Here is a 21,355-nt window from a genome sequence, read left to right as displayed (position 1 = left end):
CACAGTTGAAAGGGACACATGTACTCTCTTCCTTTTATTTTTTGGGGGGATAGTTTTTATTGAAGTAATTGTTACATGGCCCACCCTGTGCAATTTGTTCTACAAACCCATTTTATTTAAAAAATTTTTTTAACATTCATTCATTTTTGAAAGACAGAGACAGAGCACAAACAAGGGAGAGCTAGAGAGAGAGGGAGACAGAATCAGAAGCAGGCTCCAGGCTCCGAGCTTTCAGCACAGAGCCCGACGTGGGGCTCGAACTCAAACTGTGAGATCATGACCTGAGCCAACGTCGGCCGCTTAACCAACTGAGCCACCCAGGCTCCCCAAACTCATTTGATTTACTACACGCATTCTGTCTGTGGGAGTTGGAATTAGTTTGCGAGCAGAATTTGTTCTGGAAACATGCTTGTAATCCAAAGCATTTGTAGATCAGAGTGAATTTCAAGAACCATTGGCTCAGTTGTGATCACGTGACGTTCGGCATCGCGTAGGTCTCCTATTGGAAGACATCTCTGCTTTATCAAGTTAAAGTTTATTAGAAACGTGTGCTCGTCTTCGTGGGATGCTCCCAGAACAAGTTACTTGCAATCCAAGGTTTTATTGTACTTCCTTTTCTCAAGGGGAATCCGGGAAGATTTAATGGTTTCTACTCTTTGATCTTTCAGTCTCTAAAAGACAACAGTTTGGGGGGAGAACCCACTGGTGCAAGCCCGAATTTGACACAAAAGGCCTGGGGGGGGGGGGGATTTAGTTTTATTCTTGAATCTCTCCATGATTGCAGCTTTCTGCTCATGCGCCATTGTTTCTGTTTCCAGCCAGGGGCTCAATGAAACTTCCCTGAATGATAGTAAGGGAAATGTTGGCCTCCCACAAAAATACACCTGGATTCCTGGCAGGGCCTGGGGTGGGGGTGGGGGGTTCTGCCCCAGGGCTTCGCCAGGAAGCTTAACATCACAATGAAATCATGTGTGTTTTGTAAAAGCATCTTCGAGTGCTTTTGTCAGGTGTAAGAAAGGACCTATTTGAACAAGCTTTTCATTCTGTTCCGGAAGCTGGCCCCCAGTGTCCAGGCTCCACTGGACTCCTCTGAGCAGAGGCTGGGGTGGAGGCTGTCTCCAGGAGGCTGGCGGAGTCCATGATCTTGAGGAGCTAGTGATCGCCCTGCCCACCCCACCCCACCTCCCCGCTTTTTTTTTTTTTTTTTGTATTTCAGAAAACAAATTCAAAAGCTGCTCAGGAGCCTCCGGTACAAGGCCTTATGATAGTCCATCCGGGGAAATGAGACATAGCAATGAAACATTAATTTCAGTGTATGAGTAAGTTAATATCAGGATGAAGGAGGGCGTAATTCAGAGTTCAAGGAAGCGCGGGGGGTTCGCGGTGGACAGACGCCGTCAGGAGTAGCTTCACAGCAGATGAAGCACCGGCTGGAAGCAGCTTTGTGTCCACGTGTACCTAGGCTTCCTTCCACAGTCGCGGGGACCGGTAGAGGCCCTGAGGCAGGAGCCGCAGGCTGGGACGGCAACTCCCGCAGAAGCTTCTTGCTGCTGCCCCAGAAAAGCCAGGGTCTGTTGATTGTGGGTGTACATTCTGGCACTGCGAGGGTGGCCCGGAAAAGCCCCAGATTTTCTGCCAGCGTTGCTCTCAGGATGAGCCGAGGGCCCGGGGACGGCGGCTGCCCAGTCCGGTTCCGACAGAGCTGGGTTTAAGGGCCGGGCACACGGCCGATGTCCGGCTCCGCGGGGCTCGCGGAAGAGTGACTTCCGGGTCTCGGAGAGGCCCTGTGCTCATTCATCCCTTTCTCAGGGGGAGGCCGGCTGCTTACACCCCCAGTTAAATGAGCACGCGGCCCTGGGCCCCTCCTCTGCACTGTTTACTGGGCTGTCGTTTTTCGTGTTCAACAGGAGAGAAACGGCATTTCCTGCTGGCGTTGGGGGAGCGGAGGGTTTTGTGTGCAAAGCCCCTTCCTGCTCACTTGGCGCGGGCTCGGGATTTGGGGGCCGAGCGCTGAGCCCCGAACATAGTTAGAGACTGTCCCCGGCTGAGGGTCCCCATCCCAAGAACCTGACAGCGATCAGACGGGAGGTGAGGGTGAGAGGTGAGAGGGCCCGGAGGGAGGCAGGAACAGGATGTTTCCGTGGGTCAGAACTCACTTCAGACATCTGGAGGAATTGGAGGCGGCAGATGGTTCCCGAGCTGCTTGCTGCTGAGGAATGAGTAGGTTTTCGTGGTCTGAGCTGAAAGGAAGCCGCACTTCCCAGGTGGGAAGCCCGGCACTAATGGAGGAGGATGAACCGGAGATCAAGAGAATCATCTAATCCGGGGGTAATCCTGCCGGGCGGGCGGCCGGAGGATGTAAAGGCAGCCGAGCTCTGGGGGCATCAAACACAGCTAGGCCGGGGAGTGGCTGGCGGAGTAGCTGGGGCCTCTGACCTACTTGTTCACAAGCCCCACTGCACTGAGAGCCTCTCCCCTGCAAAAGCCAGAGATCTGGGGCAGGGCTCCCTCTAGTGCCCGAGGCCACGTCCCGTTGGGGAGGCCACAGGGAGAGAATGGAGGAGGGAGGTCCCCAGGAGGCAGCCCGGTGCTGTGGGTGTGAGCCCTTTCTCTGTGCCCCCCACCCCGCGCCCCTGTCCCCCACTTACTTTGGCCCAGGCAGGACTCACTCGCTGAACTTCGAGGAACCTGCCATCCACCCTGCTCTCTCTCCTCTTCCCAGGATGACTTCCTCCTGATCCATTACGATAAAGGACCGTGCCGGAACAAGCTGGGCCATTCCAGGGCATCTGTGATCTGGCATCGGACACAGGTAGGAGGTGACTCACCTGGAACTTTGATCCCCGGAAGAGAGAGTGTGTGTGCGAGCCAGTTGGTTGGAGACGTGCTGTTTAGAAAAGTAGAGCTAGTAAAGGTGGGTCCTGCCCGAACTTTTCTTGCTTTGCGATTGTGCTTCTGGTAGCCCTGGCCCAAAGTTGTGGCAAACAGGCATCGCGTTTGGCACGTGGTGGTTCTTGGAACGTCAGACTGTAGGTTTCTTGCACCTTACTCATGGCTTTGGCGGTGATCCATTCTGTCGGTTAATTCTTGCATGGCCCTTAATGAAGAGCTTTTTTTCTAGAAGCCTGGAGGTAAGCAAGTTAGTCACAGGAAAGAAAAACAGAAAGAAAGGAAAAAGTCCCTAGCTGGTGGTGTCTGAGCAGCAGCCTGTGGGGTTTACAGAGGGCCAGTGCATTCATATTCATTCATACTTTCAACATGCATTTATTTCCTGCTGCGTGCCGGGCGCTATCCTAGGATAGGGTATTCACTGGAAGAATAAGATTCATCTGTCTTATTCACTGGAACACTTCCAGTGAGTAAGATAGATGTACTCCAGTGAATAAGATAGATGCGTGCCGTGTATAATACACCAGCAGGACATACGTGATAGGAGTTCAACTGTGGAGGGGATGTGATGGGGACTGCGTGGTCAGGAAGGGCCATTCGGTGGTACCCATGGTGGAGTGCTGAGTGGTATTAACCCTAAAAATAAAACTTCCAGCTATTTTACCAACAAAAATGGGTTTATTTGGGAATAGCCTGGAAATGCAGCTTGGGACATACAAGCTATAGCCAAATCACAGACCAGTCTGGAGAGCAAAGGGGAGGAACTCTCTTTTATAGAAGGGGGCGCTGGCAAGCTCCTCACACACATAAGAAGTCCTTTGGAATAAACCGGGGGGCTCCAAACGTAGTGGCTTCTCACTGCTGAGTTGTGAGCGTCTCATTGGCTGGGTTGTGGCAGGGGTGGTGGGGGAGGAAACTGTCCTTCCTCCTGGGGAAACAAAGTAGCAGCTAAAGTAGGATTCAAGTGCGAGGTCCCTGTTGGGTCTGCCCTTGAGGACAGTGGTGGCGTCTGAACTCTACCTGCTGGCCTCCTGATGCCTTTTAAGTGAAGTTTCCTTTAGTAAATTTCACAGTGATGAGGAAGAGCTGGCTGTGGGAGAGGGGGACAGGGCGGAAGGGACAGTCCAGGCAGAGGAAGGACATTCTAGGCACAGGGGACAGTTCAGGCAGAGGAGGGGCAGTCGAGGCAGAGGGGGGGACAGTCCAGGCAGAGAAGGGGTAGTCTAGACATAGGGGACAGTCCAGGCAGAGGGGAGACGGTCCAGGCAGAGGGGGAACCGTATGCGCAGGGGACAGTCCAGGCAGAGGGGAAAGTCAGGCAGAGGAGGGGACAGTCCAGGCAGGCAGAGGGGACAGGGAGGGTTGACTGGTAGGACCTTGGCGTGAAGGTCCCAGGAGACCGAGCAGGGTGAGGCAGAGGGTCAGAGATGCTGTCGGAGGATAGACCCCAGCGGCTCGAAGGGCCTCTGTCCACTCTCACGTTTCAGCGCCTGTGCGGCTGGCCGAGGTGGGTCCGCCGGCCTATCTCAGGTAGAGGAGCGGGTCTCAGGGCAGATGCTCTGTGAGTCACTCACTCGCCATCATTACAGCCCACGTGGCCGAGCCAACGAGGTGCATGCCGGAGGGGGCTGACAGAGGCCTTCCGGCAGGGGGCCCGGTGGCAGAAAGTGTCGGGGTTGCCGGCGGTGAGTTCTCTATTGCAACCCTCAGATGTGCCTAGTGGGGAGCAGCAGCTGCGGGCAGTGTGTCAACACAGATCTGTGGCTGGGTTCCAGGAACGAGCCTTCTGAGAAGTGGGTGGAGGATTGAAGTGGTGGCGGTCGCATGATTCTCCGGACACCAGACACCAGTGACCCGCGCACCTGCCTGGGTGGGTTGTCAGCGGTGCGCACTGTGCAGCCCAGCAGAGCTGTTAGAGACTTGGCCCCAGGCCCGAGCTCTGACCAGGGTCTGGAGACACAGGTGTGTGTCCTGCCTCCTGCCAGCACAGCCACCTTGGGGCTCAGCCCCACCTGTGTGTGAGTTTGGCCGTCTGTGGTCATTCGTGAGGAAGCGTCTGGAACAGCATGGCAGCAGAAGCGTGTGCCTGAGGGTCTGGAGCCATGTCAGGCACCAGGTGTCATGGGGCCACACCCCCTCTGAAACCTATAGGGACCCCATTCTTGCCCATTCTGGTGGGGCCATCGGTCCGCACTGTTCCTCAGCTCACAGATGCTTCCCTCCAGTCCTGAGTGCTGGCCGGGCCGTCTGTCTGTGCAACTCTATCTGGGTCCCTGTTCCCCTTCAGTAAGGGCACCAGTCCCACCCTAAGAACCTCATTTTAACATGGTGACCTCAATAAAGATGCGATTCCCAAATCAGGCCACGTTCTGAAGTCCTGGGGGTCAGGACTCCACATAACATATTTGGGGGAACAGGATTCTACCCATAACGATATCCGCACCCTCACCCCCACGCAGGAAAGGGAACCATAGCGAGGCCACGTTCCTCCTTTGCTGTTCTCCTCCTGTGTCTGGTGGGGATGAACCGCACTGATTTGGGCTCCCTGCCTTGGCACAGCAGCCCCGTAAGGGGAGGCTATCGTGTGTACCTGTGTGGGATCACTGGCAATCAGGGCAAAGGGAGGACTCGGGGATCATGTTCTGCTCCAGCCTTTCCCATGTAGGGAATGAGCCCCAGCTGAGGGAATGTGACTTGCTCAAAGGTGGCTACCTATTGCTGTGTGACAAGCCTCCCCACATGCATTGGCTTCATATCCTCACGTTCGCCGTGTTCACCATCTGCAGTGTGAACAAGGGCCCTCAGAAGGCTTGTCTCGGTCCCCATTGGCATTAGCCGGGATAGAAGTTCCTTCAGTGTCCTTCAGTTCCTTCGGGGTAGTTGGACACAGCAGGGCCCTGGCTGGTGCTGGATCTGGAGCTCCTAACCGTGTCTGTCCACGTGGCCTGAACTTCCAACCACATGGCAGTTAGTGGCAGGTGTGAGCCCCCCAGGACAGAGCGAGGGCAAGATGGGAGCTGTGTCCCCCTTTCTCCTGGAGCCTGGGCAGTCACACCTTATCACGTGTGCCTGTTCATTCAGACGGAGAGAGTTACATGTCCCTGGGGGGTCCTGGGCAGCACTGAGATCCTGGTAACAGTCATTAACAGGACTAAAGAAATACACTTGAGAAAGAATCCAAGACACAAGGGTCCATACCCTGTGCTAGCCTGAAACCCCTTTCTACCAGCTCCTTTTTGGCTCCTGAGTGCCTGCTCCGAGCTAGGTCCCGAAGCCACTTGGGTGCCCCTGATCGCAGGAACTGAGCCGGAGAATTGAACAGAAGCATGCGCTGTGTAGGGTCCCACGGAGACATCTTCTCTGTGGTGCAAGAAGCTCCCGGAACGGATAAGGTCATAGCTACAGAAGTAGAGGGTGTCCACAGGTTAGTGTTAGATTTGGGGAAAACGGTAAAACACCTGCGAACCAGTGTCAAAACGAAGAAAAGGTAAATCACAAAACACGCAAAGTAGGGGAAGTGGGAGGGGGTGGGGCCACGGTCTGTGGGCTGGACTCACCGAGGGGCACTGTGGGAAGGGGTGGAGCCGAGGCCTGTGGGCTGGACTCACCGAGGGGCACTGTGGGAAGGGGTGGAGCCGAGGCCTGTGGGCTGGACTCACCGAGGGGCCCTGTGGAAAGGGGCGGAGCCAAGGCCTGTGGGCTGGACGCACCCAGGGAGTCTGTGCGTGGAGGCTAGAGCCACCTGGTAGAGATGTTCGTGTGCAGAGGACGCCCCAGCTGTTCCTGAGCCTTCGGTGTTGACAGTGAGGACCACCGCCAGCACAAGGTAGAGACCACCCACCGCCGGAGGCTCTTGGGCGTTCGTGGCTCCTTCTTAGGGTGAAGCATCGGGTGGAAGCTTAGTCCTCATTTCCGGTGTGCGTCTCCCGCCCTTTGAGCCGCTGGGGCCGTGGGTTCCCTTCCCCTTCACACAGGTTCCTGCTTGGGGCCCACTTCCCCGCAGGCTTCTTACTGATCCCAGGGCGGGGGGAGCCTCACTTTGTGTTAGTGCAAAGCTTCTTGAGCAGAAATGGGTTTTCCTGTCCCCCTTCAGCTCATCTGTGAAATGTCCGGGAAGTGTTGGTGAGGCGCCTGGGGTGGTGGTTGATCGATGCCCGGACACCCCAGAACGGCAGGTGGGACCCTGTTTCCAGGGCCTGGCGACGCCTTCCTGCTCTCCACTCACTGGCCTGCGGGACCGCGGTCCTGCCAAACCCCGGTGTCCTCCTGATCTCCCCGGCTCTCTCTTTCCTCTGCTTGTCCCAGTCTGGCTCATGGAGATTCTACTCCCTTTGTCTATAGCCAAGGTCAGGGTCACGTCCTCCGTGACCCCCCCCCCTCCCCCGCCGCCGCAACTGTTACCAGAGCGCCCCTCCCTCACCCCGGGCGAACATCTGTTTCAACACCCATCACTTATGGCGACCCCTCTTGTTTTCCCCTCTCGAGCGTGTGGCTTAACTCTTAAGAGAGATAGACTGTCCTCCATAGTTGGGACTTGTTTTGCTCATCTTTGTGGCCCTACGCCCCAGCTCCATGCCTGAGCCAGAAAGATGCTCCAGAAATCAACCTGGTTGAAAGTGTGGTCGATTGATTTGGCTTTCTTGTGACTAGTTCACCGCCTTCCTACTCAAAGCCAGCCGTCTTTGGAGGGACCTTTGTCCTTGTTCACTCAGCTACTTTTCCCTTTGGGTGGGACAGGAAGCAGAGGGGCCTGTCCGGCTGGCCCATTTTCTCCAGGAATCCTGCAGGAGCTGCTGGTGTCCTGGTGGGGGCCTGATGGCGGCTGGGGACTGTTCGGAGAAAGCACTTGGCTGTCGTCGGGAGGCGCTGTGACTTGTTCCCTGTCTGGGGGAAACAAAAAGGCTCCTGTTAAGAAAAGTGGACTCTGGACCTGGAGCAGGTGTGTCGGAAGGAGCGGGGGCAGGAGTGTTGGTGTGACAGAGTGACAGGTGAAGGGGGCAGCGCTTGAGAGGACACCCACCCTGCCTGGAAGCCCCCAGCTTCGCCTGGGCTCCTCTTTGTCCGCCTGTTAGATCACCTCCAGGGGCCCGCCTGGTCCTCTGGCTTGTCCCATCTCTCCTGCCGCCTTGTCTGTCCTCTGCGCTATGCAGGGCCGACCCATGTGGCCTCCCTGCAGCACTTTGAGGGAAGCCCAGCAGACGTCGATCAAGCATGTTTCAGGAGCTCATAGGACTGCAAGGCGGAGGGAGATGTGAGAAGCACGGAAGTATTTCTCGTTGATTATTTAGGCTGGAAGATTTGAGGACAACTATGGAAAGCGGGGCAAAGAATTCTAACCATAAAGTTTCTGAAATGGGAGGCTGCAGAAGAGACTTGTGGCGTGTGGGGCCATGAAACAGGGGCCCAGAATGTGACCCTGGGGACAGGATGGGGGTGCCTGCAGGTTCAGTGCAGCGGATGGGAAGCTGGGGCAGAGTAGTGATTGAGCCTGGAGACGACCCCCAGGGTCATGCTTTGACTTAAAAACTGTGGCACTAGGGAGCCACAGCAGGCTTAAGAGCAGCAGAGTAGAACGCACAGATGGGATACAACCTGAAGACTTCTCATCCTGGCATTCCTGGTCCCTCAGGACCAGGGTCTTACTCCAGCCCCACCTGCTCCGGTCCCCTGCCTATCACATACCCGGGCCGTAGCGCATTCTGAACAATGGCTTTGGAGTTTTAACTTGACTGAGACCTGTAGGTAGAAACACACAGCGCCCTTCAACCCGTCAAGCACTTGTACACACCCACATATGTATCCTACCTGCTCGATGTGTTCTGTTTACTAAAGTTCTGGTCTTGACCCCCAGACTGCTTCACCATCCCCCAGACGGGTCAGGTGCTGCCCTGAGGCACACAGATGTCGCTTGGAGCTTCTGCCCGGGGTTGGCTTCCTCAGCTCCTTAGGGAAGTGCCTCTCTGTCGGCCGCTCGGGGCCTCGCCCGACACAGACCTCCGCGGTACTGCAAACACGGCCCTGAAGGCAGTGCCCTGTGACTCCTGTGTGTAGGGGCTGTGGTTGAAAGCCCAGTGTCATCTCTTGCTGGACGAGGTTCCTGCTCCTTCGCGTTTCCTGCCTTTCGATAGGAAGTTCGGGAAAATTATTTTAAGAGATTGTTTGTGAGAATTGTGGTGTGCTTCCTTGTGACGATTGCAGGCTGCCCTCGATATTGTGGTGGGAGTAAAAACATGAGATGCCAAACGTGTTTTACCTAGTGTTCTGCCAGATGAAGGGAAAAACGCGTCTTTGTCGCGTGGAGGTTTTATACAATTCTGTTTTGTCCCGAGCGATGTCCTTGTTTTGATTTCGTTCGGCAGGGCCTCCTTGCGGAACGGCACCTTTGCAAACAGGAAGGAGGAGCGGGGTGGTGTTGGCTGTGGCTGCAGGGGTGGAGACGTGGCCTGCTCCTTACTAAGCTGCGGACGCCTGGGTGTGAGCAGCCGCGGGTGGACAGCTGTGCTCTGCCCTCGGCCCCCGCTCGTCACTTTACACAGGGTTGCTGTGAACCGCGGTGCCTTTGCTAGTGCTGGCCCCAAACTCGGCCATCGTGTGCCTTTCCTCTGCACGACGTAAGTCTACTTCCTTAGGACGCCAGCACCTGACGGGGGAGGAGGGCCCTCTCCACACGGGCTCCTCCTTCCCCTCTGAGCAGGGAAGCGTCACCGTCTTCGTGCTCAGGGACACCTCACAGTGAAGGGAGAGCTCACTTTTACTTACTTATTAATTTATTTTTAAATGTTTATTTTTGAGAGAGAGAGAGAACGATCAGGGGAGGGGCAGAGAGAGAGGGCAGAGGACCCCAAGCAGGCCTCCAGGCTCCGAGCCGTCAGCCCAGAGCCTGCCGCGGGCCTTGAACCCACGAACCGTGAGATCATGAGCTGGGTCACAGTTGGATGCTCAACCCGCTGAGCCACCCGGACGCCCCGGGAGAGCTCACTTTTAGCCACAGGATGGCGTTTAATAGCCAGCTGATGGCCGGTCTCTGCGTTCATGTGTGTGCGTGGAGGCGTGCCGCTGACGCCCTCTGAGTCCAGGCTGATGGGTGGGAGTCCTGTTCCACAGACACCCCTGTCCTGGGAGCCTCATGCAGGGCCCTGTCCTACCAGTACTTTTCCCAGAGCTCAGTGAGAGAGACACGCACTGTCTCCTGTACTTACCCAGGATGCCCGGTCCCTTCTGTCTTAAACAAATTTCGAGACCGTTCGAATCGCTTTTGGCCACAGATTTTGCACTGGTGAAATGAGAGCACTGGGCTGGACTGTAATCTAGGGGCCGAAATGACCTCCTCATCCTGTGTTTGTAGGGAGGTGGGACCAGCCCTTGTGACAACAAGGAGCCCTCGTGGTATGCTCCCTGCCCCTCCTGTGACCACGTGGCCCTGCCCGTGTCACAGCCCCATTGACCTCCCAGCAGAGGCATCTCATGCCGCTCGCTGTCCCCACGTGGGTGCCTAGTGGACATTTCGGACAGGACGTGTATGGGCAGAACTGAGGTTTTCCCTCCAAGCCCCCTCCGTTGTGGGAAGTGCTCTGCTGGCCTCCATGGCCCTCAGACGAAAGGCCCCAGTGACCTGGACCCCCACTTCCTCAGGGGCTTGCTCCCCTCCAGCCAGTGTGTTCTGCTCCCTGAACCCCACTCCCAGGTCCCTCCCTGTCTGCTTTCCCCGGCGGCACCCCTGCCCTGTGCTCGTGGAAATGTGTCTGTTCACCCGGCTGTGGCCGGCCCTCCTCCCCGTGGAACACACTGTCTGGGTCCCCGGAGCCCACGGTGCGGAGGTGGAACGTGGGTGCACCCGGAACCCTCCGGAGCCAGGAGATGAAGAGAGGGAATCGAGGAGACGTCTGTCGAGAGGATGCAGGCAGCCCTTTGGGGGCCACCCCGAGCCCGTGCCGAGGGATCTGAGTCTCCCGTGTGCCCCTCCCAGCTTGCAGACCTGGAGGGAGGTGGGAGAATCAGTGCATCTGTCCCCTGCCACCTGCTTCTGCCCCCACTCCTCCCCGCCCTCCTCCCTCTCCACTCGGGGGCTCCCAACACTGAGTTCCTTCTGATTCTCCTACAATCCTGTGCTCACTTCAGCAGCACATAGACTAAAATCCTACAGTCCTGATGCTCTTCCTTGTCAGGGGCTGGGGTAGGCGCCCCCAGAATTCCCGTGTTGCAGTCTAAGCCCAGGTGTCTCAGAACATGACCGTATCTGGAGATGGACCCTCAGAGAGCCGATGAAGTTACAGTGGGGCTGTTGGGTGGGCCCCAATCCAGTATGACTGGTATACAGATGGGGACACAGACCAGCACAGAGGGACGGCCGTCTGTGAGCCCAGAGAGAGACCTCGGGAGAGACCAGCCCTGCCCACACCTGGGTCTCAGGCTTCTTGCCCCCGAGGACTGTGGAAGAAAGACAGATGTCCAGTGTTTGGGCCCCGTCTGTGGTGCGTGGTTATGGTGGCCTTTGAGATGGCCTTCTCTTCTGCACACAGGTGGTGGGATGGCTTCATTCCCTTGCTCACTGTGCTCCGTCCCTGGGAGACAGTCACTCGTTTGAACATCTGGGTGCTAATGGTCCTGAAATCTGCTGGCTTCTCCCCAGAGCCCAAGATTCACGTCCCCACTGCCTCCTCCATATCTCCATGTGGGTGCCCGCGGGTCTCCCAGACTCGGAACGTCCAAATGGAGCTCACTGTTCTTCTCGTTACCAAGATGGCACGTCCATCCCCCTCAAGCCAAAACTGAGTGCACGGTTCTTGGAGGCCTTCAGGTCTTGCTGATTTCGCTTTCTGAACACCCTCTGCGTCTGTGCCTCTTCTGGTCACTGTCCTCCCTCCCACCTGCCCGGCCTGCTGTGAGTCCTGTAGGCTCCTCGCTCCATCTTCCCAACTGTGGACCTGTCCTCCACAAAGCCCCTGGAACTTACCCCCTTGGTTTCTCAACGAGATGAGTGCTCAACTTGCGAGCAGGGATCCTGAGCTCTCCGTTCTGGCCTTGCCGGACCCCGCCCGGATGTCCTGCCTGCACACGTCTGTGTTTCCTGTTTCCACCTGTACCGTCCTACAGCCGGCCTGAAATTCTCTCTTCCTGATGCCTCAGCCTGTGCACACCTGGCTCACACCTGCTGGCCCTGCCACGTCCCTAAGGAAGCCACCCTGAACTTCCCAGCACCTGTTTTCTGAGTCTCGAATCTGTTTCTGCCCAGAACTCTTCAGCCCTTTGTCACTGCTTGCGGCTCCCTGCCCTCCTGCTGGGCCCCCATCTTTCAGAGAACAAATCGCCCTGCACCGCACAGTTCAGAACAACAGATATTCATTAAGCGGAGAAATGAGGAGCTGTTACAGAGGGTGGGCAAGAGAGAGCGGAGCTGTCACCTAGCGCCTGGCTAGACTCCACACAGCCCCCACGCTTACCTTGTGGCTTCCCCTGCCTCAAGGGCACGCCTCCACCCGCTTGATAGTCATTTAACAGCAGCCTACCTGGCAGGGGGTGTTTGCTTCCTGCGGTGTAAACACTCCCATCCTGGCCATTTCAAGCTGCCCCTGTGATGGCACTGAAGGGAGAATTGGGAGGAGACCTGTGAGCGATCACAGCCCTCTGTCCCTTATTCCTGTCATTGTCCCAGCCTCTCCCACATCTAGCATGTGGTGTGCTGGGTGGGCCTCGATGTCATGTTCAAATGCCAAGTGTCAGAGAATTAAAGGGGTTCCATACGTTCACCTTATTGCATCTTTGATTTTGGCATATAGTTCCTAAGTGCTGGAGTGTGGTTTATAGAACTCTCTGGAGGAGAGGATTCAAAACGTACCAGTTTCTGTTCATCTGGGTCAGTCTCCTAAATGTCTGTTGCATGTTTGTTACAGGAGATGCACTGGTCTGTGCACAGAGGCTTATACTGGTTACAGAACCCATGTTATACTCTGAAGATACAGTCTGAATTTGAGAAGCCATACTTTAAAAAATTTTTTTAAATTTTCTCTAACGTTTATTTATTTTTCAGAGACAGGGAATGAATGGGGGAGGTGCAGAGACGGAATCCAAAGCAGGCTCCAGGCTCTGAACTGTCAGCACAGAGCCTGACGTGGGGCTCGAACTCATAAACTGTGAGATCATGTCCTGAGCCGAAGTCGGATGCTCGACTGACTGAGCCACCCAGGCACCCCTAAAAAAATTTGAAAAAAAAATTTTTTTTAATGTTTATTTTTGAAAGAGGGAGAGACAGAGTGCAAAGAGCGGAGGAGCAGAGAGAGGGAGACACAGAATCTGAAGCAGGCTCCAGGCTCTGAGCTGTCAGCACAGAGCCCAACATGGGGCTCGAATCCACAGACCATGAGATCATGACCTGAGCTGAAGTTGGACGCTTAACCGACTGAACCACCCAGGCGCCCCTAAAAAATTTTTTTTAATGTTTATTTATTTAAAAAAAATTTTTTTTAACGTTTATTTATTTTTGAGACAGAGAGAGACAGAGCATGAACTGGGGAGGGTCAGAGAGAGGGAGACACAGAATCTGAAACAGGCTCCGGGCTCTGAGCTGTCAGCCCAGAGCCCGACGCGGGGCTTGAACTCACGGACCGCGAGATCATGACCTGAGCCGAAGTCGGCCGCTTAACCGACTGAGTAATGTTTATTTATTTTCAAGAGAGAGACAGCATGAGCAGGGGAGAGGTAGAGAGAGAGGGAGACACAGAATCCGAAGCAGGCTCCAGGCTCTGAGCTGTCAGCACAGAGCCATATGTGGGTCTCGAACTCACTAACTGTGAGATCGTGACCTGAGCCAAAGTCGGACGCTCAACTGACGGAGCCACCCAGGTGGCCCGAGAAGCTGTACCTTTAAGTCTCAGAGTTTGCCAGGATGAACAACGTTCTGCTGTGAGTCCCTCCAGAGCCTGGAACTGTTTACTCAGCTGTATCACCTGTAGTGTACAATCTAGTGCCTCTCACACGTCTATGACGCGCTCACTGACCACTTCTGTTCTGTGATACTTGCATCCTGTCTGATTCGTTACTGGCAGCTGGTTTCCTTCTGGCAGTATCTGCATCCTATCACTGATCCGCAGGAGACTGGGTGGCTAACCTTGCTTACTACATGGCACGCGAAGCAAGAGGCAGGATGAACGGGGTAGAAACTAGGATGTGTTATTGGCCAGGAAGGTGAGCATTTGGTCAAGGATTTTGATACGTTTCCGATCGCAGAGTGTCCCTTCTTTGGGATGGACAGTACGTTCCAAGTAGTGGAGATGGCCCCAGGGCCTTCCAAGTAACAGCTTTCTGGGTGTTTTCATATTTTCTAAAATATCAGCATGCACGTGATTTTAACAAAGCCTGATCTGATTTCACATCTCATAATTCCACCGTCGACATTATGTTCAGACAAATGGACTTCGCCAACTGGGCAGAAAGCATGGCTTCCTAGCATTTGCAGTATAATTTATAAATGCAGTGCGATGCATGTGTGACGGTTTTCAGGCAGAAATCTAAGTGAAGGTTCCTTTCTTTGAGTGCTATAGCCTGGTATCCTCTTTCAGAGCTTATAACGACCTTTAGAGTTCTTTTTATCTCGCGTGTTTATTTTGTATTTGAGAAAAATGAGGCACAGAGAGGAGGGAACATGGAAAAAAGTCAGCATTAGCACAGAGTGCCTGGACCGGTCATGTATTTATCATTGTGAACACTAGGTGGCATTGTGACTCTGTCATCAGGTTTCAGTTCTGCATTGTCCTCTGCTTGGGAGGGGCGGGGAGGGCGGGTGGCGAATGTTGGGAGGCTGTCAAAATAGGAACACCCTGCTTTCCTGACCAACCACACTGTCTGACTTAGATGACAACGTGTCTACATCTGAGGCTTATTCCTCTTGGCACCTGCTCATACCGAGGTGTAAGCATGTGTTATAAAACAAAGTCAGAACCTGTAACAGTCAGTTTTAAAAGCAGTGCTGGGTTTTAAACTCTGGGAGTAACACAGGTCTGGTTCCTTTTCTCGAGTTCTCCCGTCTTATCCTAGTCTTTCCTGTACGCTAACCACCTCCTTATCTTTGTAATCTCAGGCATGTCCCACTGGCAGCCTTCCTTCCCATTAGCAAATGCAGGTGTCTGACCCTTGGACTCCCTTTATACCTGGAGCCTGATGGCAGTTTCTGTAAAATGTATTGTTGTCAGTTCATGAAGTCTCAAGTCTCTTTCCACTGAACTGGTGCTCCTCAAGGGCCGTGATCTGATGTGCCTCTGTATTTGTAAGACCTCATACAGTGTCTGGCTCAGGGGAGACTTGTTTGTTAACTGGGTGTATCAATGGATGGTAGTTTGGGTCCTTAGGTGGAAGGAGGTGGAAGAGGAAAGGGAGAGGAAGAAAAGGAAATGAAAGGGCAGGGGATGTGAGAGGAAGCAAGTACTGATGGATAGGTGGACAAATGGATGCATGGATGGATGAGTAGATGGATGAAGGATACAATGATAGGTGGATGGGGGATAGGATAGGTGATGGATGATCGTTTGATACATGTAGGTATGGATGGATGGCTGAGTGGATAAAGGGTTGGGTGGATGGATAAATGGATGACGGATGGGTAGATGGTGGGTGGATGATGGGTGGATGGGGGCATAGGATGGGTGATGGGTGATCGTTTGATGGATGGATGGCTGAGTGGAAAGATGGGTTGGGTGGATGGATAATGGATGACGGATGGGTAGATGGTGGGTGGATGATGGGTGGATGGGGGGATAGGATGGGTGATGGGTGATCGTTTGATGGATGGCTGAGTGGAAGGATGGGTTGGGTGGATGGATGAATGGATGGGTGGGTAGATGAGTAGTAGATGCAGGATGGGTAGATGGATGGGTGATGGATGAATGGCTAGATGGTAGATGGGTGGCTGGGTAGATGCATAAATGAATGACAGATGAGTAGATGACGGGAGGATGGATGGTTGTGTGGTTTATATTTCAGTCGTGGAATAGCCACCTTACCCTCTGCTCCTGTGTTTCCTTCCTGCAGGTCGTGGGCATTTTTGCTGGATTTGGGCTCCTGCTGTTGGTGGCCTCGCCTTTCCTGCTCTTGGCCACTCCGTTTGTACTTTGCTGCAAGTGCAAGTGCAGTAAAGGTGACGATGACCCATTACCCACCTAGAGGAAGGCGCGATGCTGGATCGAGAGCCCTGCCTCCGGGAAGCGTGGCCCGCCCCCACCCCACCCCGCCGCCCCCCTCACTAAACATCTTTCTTGCCTTATGTGCCCCATAGAGCTTCACAGTGTCACGCTGGATGCCGTGATTTCAGGGACTGATGTCAGAGCGCTTGCCGAGGCCCCGGGTGTGGTCACCTGGGCATGGGGAAGGCAGGCTGCAGTGGGTAGGGTGCGTCCCCACACAATCGATCTCTGCCGACTTGACAAGGGAGGCGCTGTGCAAGGCACCCCGGGCAGTTTTCTCCCAGTGGCGATAGACTAGGAGTGTCTGGTGGCTGCTTCAGAGACCTTCTTGTGCAAAATGCTGTCCGTCTCCTCCTTGGCGTCCTGATGGTGCCATGTTTTTGAGAGAAGGAGTCTTTTAAGGATTACACCTCACTTCAGGCAGAATCCAATAATTCTGACTTGAGAAAAGCACTCTGTTTATGACAACTGTTTTTATTACTAATGGCATTTAGTAAAATCCTTTTTAGAAGGTGTCTTTTTGTTTTTCCAACTGAGTAGTGAAAAACCAACAAGGTGCATCTAAACCATCCTATGCCTTTCTTGAAATGTGCATTTTAAGAAGTTACTGTTCAAATGACTTTTCTGGCTCGGCCACTTTTCAGGAGATTTAGAAAGCCTTATGCGCTCTTTGTGTTTTTCTTGAAACCTGTGACGACGTTTTGAACACCGTAAGCGGTGTGCTGTTAGAAACGCGCTTTCTGTATTGTTGCGTTTCTTTGACGATACTGACGTGTTTAAAGGAGTATCTTCATCACTAGATTTTCCTTTTGTTTTTTCTCTCTTTGGTGATTCAGCTCAGCTCATGGGGCTTATCTCTTCTCATCCAGGTATGAGCAGATATTTTGTAATGTCTTTGGAAACCAAATGTTTGACTCGGGAATGGCTCTGCGGAGAATCAGTATGTTTTGGCTGCTTGCCCCAGCCTCCTCGCGCAGACAGTAAGGAGCGAATAGTGCTATTGATCCTCTTAGGCAGGGCTTCCTGGCAGGACTGGAGCACTCCCCTGGGGCCTGGGGGACAAGCTTCCTGATTTTCAGTTGTTTAAATGACTTAAGTTATTTTGGAGAAATCCTGTTACCTTACAGAGTTCCGAGTCCCGTTGCTAACCATTTTGCCCCGCTGAAAACACCTTCCCTTTCACTTAGGGGGTTGTACCACTCGGTCTCTCCTAGGCCGTGTGTGACTGTTACCATGGCAGCAGAACGCGCGGATGACTAAGACACACGTTGCTCCATCCGTTGAGTTTAAAACGCAGAGAACGCGTCTTTACAGAGAGTTGGCTCTCCTATGGCCTTTGAGGCCACCTGTGCTTTTAAGGAGCAAACCGATTACATTGAACTTGGGGGCCTCTGAAATAACAGAAAGGCAATTGTTGTCGATTTATTATCGCGGAACTTTTTAAAACTTATTACACATTCCACAAAGGAGTGAAACGGAAAATCTGACGTGTTCGCTTATTGTGAGCACATTTGTAAAATGTGGCGGGTTTTTTGTGTGTTTGATTCTACCTTTCTGTGTTGGCCTCGGGTCCTGCTTTCCTTCCCCGTGTAGACACTTCTTTGTTTCTTAACATTTGCTAGGTTAGAAGGAACAGCGTCACCTCGCTCTTCACCTGTAGTATTTATTATCTTTATGAAACTGAAGCCATTAGGAAGCCAGGCTGTGTCGAAATCATATTCAGAACATTCTCCTTATGACCACAGCTGAATTCTTACTCAGTAACAAAATAAGAACATGCCTGAGACTGTCTTTTCAGTGGAGCCTGGGCAGTGAGTCTCTGTAGCTGGAATTGTTGCGACAGGGCCTTGTGGTAGGTGGCTTTCTGGAGAGGTGACACTCAGTGAGTCCTGAGGCTCGAGTCAATGGCCCAGGCTGGGACCAGTGAATGCACTTCTCTAGTGGCACCCTTTAAAATGCCTGTCAGAGGAGGCCGGCTTGCGGCCCTGTTTCCATTTTGATCCAGGAGGGGGCAGGCCTCACCCCATCCCTGTCCTGTTGCACACCGCACAAGTCCCCGCGGTCGTTCCCCTCTCCTCTGAGGTAGAACAGGAGCCTTTGGAAAGGATGCATTCCCTGGGCTAGAGCTCAGGTCTCTATTCCTAGCGGGTTGGGCTGTCCGTCTGTCCCGGAGAAATCTGTAAGCAGGCCCTGCACATTCATAGCCCCCACCAGCCTTGTGCCTTCACCCCTGATACGTTTCACAAGCACGTGGTTCGACCCAGGTAGGGACCATGAAGATTCTCGGGCCAGCCGCAGCCACACTGGCACCTGCTTGCTCCTGAGTTTTTGCACCAAGCATGCCTCAATTTGATTTTGTAGTTACACAGCTAAAATCGTCTCTTCCTTGGGAAGATACCAGCAGGATTACAATGGGATCCTTACATAAACTTGCAATTTCCTCCGTGTGACGCTTTTATTTCAGTAGGGAACGCCAACCCCATTGTTCATGGGGGTGCAGTACTAACCATGCCTGATGTAAAATGTAAACGGAGCCTGGGAAGATGGCCCACGTCTTGGATTTTAACCTTGCCCTCACTCCCTGGTGAAACCTGGGGAGTCCTGCACTTGGTAGTGGGCTGTTACATGGCATAGCTTGTCTTAACTGAAGATGACATTCCCTTTCACGGATGGTCTTCATGCCGACGTTCTGGAAGCACATGTATGTTTACCCCTTTCGAGGCCTTGAAATCCTGGCGAGGAGAGAAGAAGGTCCTCAGGTCATGGCTAACTCAACCGGTGTCCAGTTGGGGTGGCCCTGGAGGGTGCGGGTGACCTGTGGGTCATCCGAGTCCCTCTGACCCCGTTGGGTGGTTTTGCGGGACAGGTCTAGTCTGTCAGTCTGGCTGTCCTGTCCCCTGCAGCCTGGCCTTCGAGCTTTGCAGCGGTCACAAGAGGCCGGCGCCCTCCGAGGAGGAGTCACTGTAGATGTTCGCGTAGCAGAGATCGACTCAGGACCTGAGCATAATCAGATCCTTGGAAAGCATGACCGGCTGTCCATATCAGTTGTTCCTCGCCCCGCGGGGGTGGCCGTAGCCCGGGGAACTGACCTCCACCACCGCTCACACCTTTTGCAAAGGGGAGCAAGTTCTCTTTATGGAATATTATTCCATAAAAACCAGTGTGTGTAGGACCAGGCCGGTTCCTTTTTAGAGTCCAGGGCCCGTGGGGAAAGGGATCCTCAGAGATCTAAAAATTACTCCAAGATGAGTCTATCTTTTTCATCTATCTTGCTTGCAAAGTTTAAAGTTATTTAAGAAATTGGGAGAAGACATTTTCCCTTGATAGTCTTTAAAAATTAGGAGATTGGAAAGAACCAGGGTGGGCTTTTTGTATATTTCTCAGATTCTCATTTATTAATAAGTCTCCATATATATATATATGTGTGTGTGTGTGTGTGTATATACATATATATATATGACACTGAAATCATCAAGGGAAAATATTTTGCATGTCTAAAGCTTCGTGAAGGTCTCTTTAAAAAATACCAAAGCTTGTTTGTTCTTTATAATTAACCCAAGCCCTTAGGAAGATACACAAAATGAAGAGGTTATGACTGGTATTGCCCAAAATGCCACATGGAACGAAGGGCCTGTGCCCAAATATAGTTGCTAATGCGTCAGTAGTAAGGGAGCATGCTGTTTCGGTTGATAAAGCCCCACGGGCGCCCTTCTTCCTCCGGCTGGTATAATCTCGTCTTCCGCACTCCTGGGAGCCTTGGGTTAGGGGTAAGTACCAGCCACATGCCTGACCTTTCCTTCATTCTTTGCTCATTTTACCACGGGTGTATTTTTACTCTTGTATAAAAATATGCACGAATGGGTCATGCACACGTAGACAGTATGTATTTGGCAACGGTGGTAAAAACAAAAGTTCGGTTCTCGTTTTTGACATGTCAGTCCATCTTGTGCCACTAACACTGTGATGTATAAAAGAGCTGTTTGAATGCCTTTTAATGTTGTGTTTTGTACTTTGGAATCACATGGAAAAGCTTGATTTGTAATTTCAATACATATTTTAAATGTATTGTGTCTTACATAGTTTGTCTCCCGCCCCCCCCCCCCCCTTTAGAAAAGGGATTTTTCTTTTTAAAGAGATTTTGGCTGGAATACAGGTTACTTTTGTAAATCCGGTCTGGCTCCATCTTTTGTACCCTCTTCGTTGACTCCTGGCTCGGAGGTTGAAAACACAACGATTGGAGGCGGGAGTGAGGGCGGGGCGAGGGGGGGGGGAGGGGCTCCCTTCACGGGCAGAACCGCTTTCCTCTTCTGAGGTTTTCTCCCTTGGGAGTGTTCACAGCTCCTGGTGCCAAACTGATCTGAGTTGCCGGGTCGCTGGGTAAGTGGCCACACATTCCCCTCTCCTCCTTGTGGTTCCGGCCCAGTGACGCGGCATCAGAAAGCATCTCCCTGTTGGCCGCTTCCGTGCCCAAGACGAATATTTACAAGCCTGTCAAGATTTGCGGGCAGCATCGTAACAATCCGTGAGCGTCCTTTTCCTACCAGGAAAAGAAGAATAAATACAGATTCTGCTTGTCTTCATAGTGACTCTGGTAACTCACTTTGATTTTCATTTGCTGCATTTAAACTTTGTGGGAGAATATATACCTTACTTACGTGAAGCAGCAGGCTAAGAATGGGGGACTGTTCCCTGTACTGTGGTCACATTTTAAAAACCATCCTTAGAAGCTTAAGGTGCCGATCAGAGGGGGTGTATTTTGTTAACTGGTGATTTGCTGGCACCCAAGACACTATTCCTAGTCACTGAGAGCTCCTAGTCTGGAGGCGAGGCAGGTCTGCCGTTTGGTGACGAGAATAAGGTGTGCCAAGTACTACGTGGAGGGCATACGTATGCACCACACCCGGCGAGGGTGGCGGGTCAGAGGAGGCTGATGGGAAGATGCCGTGTGCGGCCTTGCAGATGAGTAGGCGTCAGCTAAGCAAAACTCGGGGCGGGAGCGTTCAAGGGAGTGGCCAGTCCAGGAAGTTGGTCCATCTGGCCCGTCGGGGTACCAGTTACCCAAGTGTCCGACCTCGGAGGGCCCAGTGTGTGGAGCCTGGGTACCCAGCTCTAAAGCTGTGGGGAGTGGGTATTGGGCTGCCGTGCAGATTACCGGAGACTGGGGGGCTTAAGCAACAGAAGTTTATTCCCTCGTGGCTTCGGAGGCTGCAAGTCTGCGATCAGCATGTCACCAGCGTTGCTTCCTTTTGAGGACCGTTGGGCTGGGATGTCTTCCCAGCCTGTCTCCCTGGCCT

General features: G+C 53.3%; 1 protein-coding gene across 19 annotated transcripts in view; it reads left to right on the top strand.

Moving 5' to 3' along the window:
• The window catches only part of RNF144A (ring finger protein 144A), a 364,490-nt gene that overhangs the window by 105,316 nt on the left and 237,819 nt on the right, over positions 1–21,355 (top strand). For 8 of the 19 annotated variants that reach the window (XM_053201276.1, XM_053201275.1, XM_053201274.1 and 5 more), the window contains 2 exons: positions 2,723–2,812; positions 11,409–15,563. In XM_053201276.1, coding sequence (XP_053057251.1) covers positions 2,723–2,812; positions 11,409–11,696 — 378 coding nt within the window. In that variant the 3' untranslated portion in view covers positions 11,697–15,563. Of the gene's footprint in view, positions 1–2,722; positions 2,813–3,544; positions 6,716–11,408; positions 15,565–15,909; positions 20,229–21,355 lie in introns of those variants that run through there. The other 11 variants (XR_008289712.1, XR_008289709.1, XR_008289711.1 and 8 more) reach the window with 5 other exon arrangements.

Source organism: Acinonyx jubatus, chromosome A3 (assembly GCF_027475565.1).
Source record: "Acinonyx jubatus isolate Ajub_Pintada_27869175 chromosome A3, VMU_Ajub_asm_v1.0, whole genome shotgun sequence".
Taxonomy (NCBI): Eukaryota; Metazoa; Chordata; class Mammalia; order Carnivora; family Felidae; genus Acinonyx; species Acinonyx jubatus.
Note: the sequence above shows the minus strand (reverse complement) of the source record. Positions and strands in the feature narration are given on the sequence as shown.